At 40.3% G+C, this 4,947-nt stretch overlaps 1 protein-coding gene across 1 annotated transcript in view; it reads right to left on the bottom strand.

Moving 5' to 3' along the window:
• Positions 1-927: 927 nt before the first annotated feature.
• Positions 928-4,947, bottom strand: part of LOC105558580 — a 4,500-nt gene continuing 480 nt past the window's right edge. The window contains exons 2-4 of the mRNA XM_012006338.1: positions 3,944-4,177; positions 2,763-2,903; positions 928-1,093 (exon numbers count right to left, since the gene is read on the bottom strand). Of these exons, the coding sequence (XP_011861728.1) occupies positions 935-1,093; positions 2,763-2,903; positions 3,944-4,177 (534 nt within the window). The 3' untranslated portion in view covers positions 928-934. The remainder of the gene's footprint in view (positions 1,094-2,762; positions 2,904-3,943; positions 4,178-4,947) is intronic.

The raw sequence follows: 4,947 nt of genomic DNA, 5'->3' as shown, positions 1-4,947 counted from the left end.
CGTAGCGGAGGGGATTATAATATTAATGTTTTAATTGATTTTAGTCGTGCTTATCCTCTTGATGCCGAAACCGCAAATTGCTTCATGAAATTGCTTTGTTCTTTTTTCCGCAGGTTGAGGGTATACGTCTTTTTATGTATAGCATAAAAGACTGCGAACTACTCTTCGTTTGAAAATATGAGTATCAAAAAATTATGAGAATCAAATTGCTTTTTTCTCAGCGGTATATTGTATAATATAACATGGATTATAGATGATCTGATACAGACTTCATTGGTTTAACTATATATTTTATTATTTTGTAGAAACAAGCAAAAGTGCATCAACAGCAATTTAAACTATATTTTTTAATCAACTAGTAAGAATATTCTTAAAGTCGTCAGAAGTAATTAATAAATTAATAACGTCAGTGATTTTTTCTCGACCGTATCTGGCAATTAAAATTCTTATTGCGAAAAATATTACCCCAGCCAGGATTTGAACCTGGGACCTCCCTCAATCCGTGTATATTTTTTAATATTCGACGCAAAGAGAAAATTAATAAATTAGCCTCTAATCTTTCAACTTAGATTATATTTAATTGTTTTCCTGAAGAATTTCCTCTTTCGCTCGTTTACTTTTGTTAATGGGGGCACTGCAAATTTGCCAAACGTATAGGTTTCAAGATTGATAAGGGGTGTTTAAAATTACACAAACGAAATTCACGATCCAATTATTTATTCATCACTTTTATTTTTTCACATTTTGCCGTGTATGTATTGCAAGCAGAAGCGTAAAATTTAATATGCCGCACATATTCTATTCGCCGAATACTTATCGATCTTCAACACGATCGACGGAGGCTGCTAGATTCTATCTCCTCGATCTTGTTTGTCGCTGGGGGTGCGGGGTGGGGGGGGGGAGGGGGTCCGTGCTGGTCATGTATTATTTTCTCCTATCTTGTCTCCGGCACACACGCAACTGGGACTTTCATCGGCTTCAGTTGCCACTTATGACGGAGTGCTTCCGGAAGTGGTGCTTCCTCAAGTCCGCTATCGTCCGAATAACTGTCATCGTTTAACTCGCTCATATCGCGTTGACTCAACACGTGAACCTGCATGATAACCTGATTATTATCGTTTGATTTATTACACGCTTGGGGAAAAAAATATGTTGTATATACACAGTTTAATGAATAATTGACCATTAATTCTTAAGTATTTATGGACAGTTAAACTTGACGACGCGTGTAATCTGATTTACGTGCTAAATAAATTTTTTTCCGCATACTAATACATATTTTTTCTAAGGACAATTATATGAAAATTCAGACCTCACAAGTAGGTTGCTCATTCAGAATTTTATCGCGCAAATATTTAGCGAGTACTGCGGTACATTGTAGCTTCAACATTTATTTCCGAAAGATATAATCAATAATACGGTGGACTGGTCATAAGTTGTTATATTGTTCTGTAATTGAGAATTGTCACTGTATCGTTGCTCTACAACAAGTCCCGGATGAATAATCACACGCGTAAATGATTACTATTAATTATAGAATTGTGACAGGCGGGTCACTTCTTGTTACAAACGAAATAACAAGGATGTCTACTGCGTACAGGTTAATTAATCTTTGATATTAACGGCATTTCTCGCGACTAATACAGTTACGAACGCGTAGCGTGTTGTCGCGTACAAGCTGATAAATGTTATTCCTTGTTTAACATTCTCCCCTACCTCTGATGGATAAAAATAGACGATGCAGAAAGTAGTAGGTGTGTATTTTTGTTCTTTCCGTTGCAAAACATTCACTATTTTTTTAAATAAAAACTGTTGGAACATATTTTATTACCTTTATATTTGTATGTGTGCGTGGATGTGTTTTATAAAAATATAAATATATATATATGCAATTAAGAGTTACGCATATTTATATAATATACCAACAAGCATAATAACTGTTTGCAAAAAAATGTCGATGACAACGTAACAATTAGAGTCACATTATAAAATGGCATAAAATTATTAACAAGCAACAGAGAATACGAGAGCGGTGCTAATGTTTATTTCACCCTCGGGAAAATATACCGTAGAAAACCTGAAAATTTTACTTTAGAAAAGTAAGAAATATGAAAAGTAAATGTAGACATTTCAAACCTTTATTTAAGGTAAACGTGAAACTTACTTTAAGAATTTGAAAGGAAAATTTGTGAAAACGCAAGTGATATAATTTACGTAATAATACCGCGTGCGGTTTTCGTCTTACGAGAAAGTGCTATGGCAGGATTGGCTATCTAAAAATTACTTTAAGTGTCCGAAATCACTCCACAATTTCTTAAATAAACTTTCATCTGGTTTAGGTGAACTCTTAGACAAAACGTTAATTTTATTTAAAGTACATTTTCCCAAGGGTACACCGTCCCAGTGAAGCGGAAATGGGATTCAGACGTGCAGCTATACTCAATGCAATATTGCATAATCGAAGCGTGTCAAATCGAACGCGTAATTAAACGGACGTCTCTTGCACAACTGTAGCGTGTTGATTTGTGCGACACCGCTGTCGGGAAGTCGAGGCGGCGCGACTTACCACCGCGGCGAGTGGCGATGTTTATCCGGATGGCGATGGGACGTCCGGTGATCAATAAGCTGAGAGTTTACGCGGTCGGCGCTAATTAAAGTTGTGTATACTCGCACAATACTCGACAACCACTTGGGCGGTAACTACGGGCGGCGGGCGATCCGCTACTTCGCACCACGGATTATCGATTGTCACGTAATCTTACCATGTAGTGGAGCAGTCGGCAGGAATTGAACTTGCCCAGGCAGGCTTTCGGCTTGCAGCTCGACGCGGTCAGATACCTCGGGTAATATCCCTCGCCCAGATCCCTTATCTCGTACTGCGTCTCGCAGGTGCACGGCAGAGACTGTGAACGAGCGTCTTCGTATCAAGCGATCTCATATCCACGCGCGCTAATTAATATCGCGGAAGTGACGCGAGAAGTCGAGTTAAGCTGCCTTGCCGTCGAGCTCGGTTATATATTTTCTGCTATGCCGAGACTGTAAACATCATCTTTTGCGTCTAAACGCCACACAAAAAGAAATCATGATAACAGTCCTTCCGTGATGGAATTAATTAATTAAATTAAACACGTGGGGCTGTTACGCACAATATTTACCGCGCGTTGCTCGATAGCTTTTTGTAACGAGCTTGTTTTCGACTTTCCGACGAGAAATGAATTTTCACACGACACGCAATGTGAGTACGTATCCATCGAGCTTCTCCATGGTTGACAGTTGTTTCATCACTTCCGCTTGCAAAGCGACTTGCGAAGCGGAAGCGAAATAATTGGATAACGTGGATTTAAAAAAAAGAACAACGTGTTTTATTCGCTCTTTATGATGTTTGGACTGCCGCGGATTTAATCGCTCGTTGTGCCGTTACCGCAAAAACGTACAAACGCAATTTTCCATTTCAGCTTAAAAAGTTCATTATCTGCAGTCGCGGTTGTCACGCCTGAATAAATCTGGTTTTGACCTTTGCCATTAATATCGGCGACGCGCGCGTGCGAAACTTTCGCGTTTCAACATCAATTTAGAAAATAATTACGAAAATAATTACCACGCGCGTTTAATAAACTTTACACACGACAGCACCGATGTGGGGAGGGATCGGATATATCTACACCCAGGGTCGCTTCTGTCGGGGGGGAGAAAAACGATGTTTGCAAGTACACACGTCATTTTTATTCCCCTCTGAATCATTCAAGCGAAGAGACAGCTTCGGTTTGACAGTCAAACGTCATAGCGAGAAGGCGAGCACTCAACCTCCTGGCGTATACGATAAATTCGTAATTTAAACCCGGCTGAAATGTACCGCGCGACGGCGCCGTGTAACGACGCCACACTTGTTCGCGGGAAAAAGAGTTCGCGGAAGGGAAATTCTTCAGGAATTATGCAAACGTACTCTCGTTACGAGACGCGGCTGCAGACCGACGTCCTCGGCGCCGGTGACTCGTTTGACCTCGCCGAGCCCCTCGGGACGGAGGCCACGCTTGTCCTCGTAGAGGTACGCCCGGTTGTCCTCGGAGGCACCGTCGCGATCTTGCAGTAGGAACTCCGGCGCGATCACCTGCTCCTTCCACCGGCCGATCGACAAGACTTCTCCCGTGCCCTCCGCCGACAAACCGTGGACCATCACCTGATTCGATCGGGTCGTTGAAACGTGTAATCGAGGTAATCAATACGCGAGATACGATTTATATCATCGCGCGCGTGGAATGGAATTTTTTCTGTCGGGATTTCAAATCCGCGTTTAATGATAACAGACGTGGATCATTTCTCTTCTATACGAACAACTTTAATTTCACGGGCAGAATTCTCGCAGCGTTAAAACGATTATTTCTTCATTGAAACGTCTACGAGGTATTCGAATTACGAGCAATTGAAATGAAGCAATAAGAAGATCCGGTCGTTTATTCAAATGCAAGCTGCGTTTCACAAATTTCTCCCGCTTGCAGGTTAATTGTTTAAGACAATTGAGCAAAGTTAACCAAATCAAAATCTGTCTAAAATAACCGACGTTTCTATGACGGTTCTACGAAAAAAAAAGAAGGAACTTTTCGTCTAATTTTTCCAACGCCTCACATAAAACTTTAAATTAATACGAAGTAATACAATAAGTATTATCAATGATAGTTTCTTGAAACGACCTACACTGACCAGTGTTTTTATTTAAAAAACAACGACGTTTCGGTCCCGGATTTGGACCCTTGTCAAGTATTGTCATTCACACAGTTGCCGTTGAAATCATATCGCTCGTTTGGCCAATATCGTCATGTTAATAAGATATTGGTAAAAAAATGATTGTACTCCTTGGTTGACGAGTGCAAAGTCAATTTTGGTTGCGTTGTTAAGTTTTTAACACGAGTAAAAATGTCGAGTGTGTTCGTCGAGATGTCGGATCGAACA

This window comes from Vollenhovia emeryi, unplaced genomic scaffold (assembly GCF_000949405.1).
Source record: "Vollenhovia emeryi isolate VEMERY1.0 unplaced genomic scaffold, V.emery_V1.0 DF939329.1, whole genome shotgun sequence".
Lineage (NCBI taxonomy): Eukaryota > Metazoa > Arthropoda > Insecta > Hymenoptera > Formicidae > Vollenhovia > Vollenhovia emeryi.
This window is presented reverse-complemented; position numbering and strand designations above follow the sequence as displayed.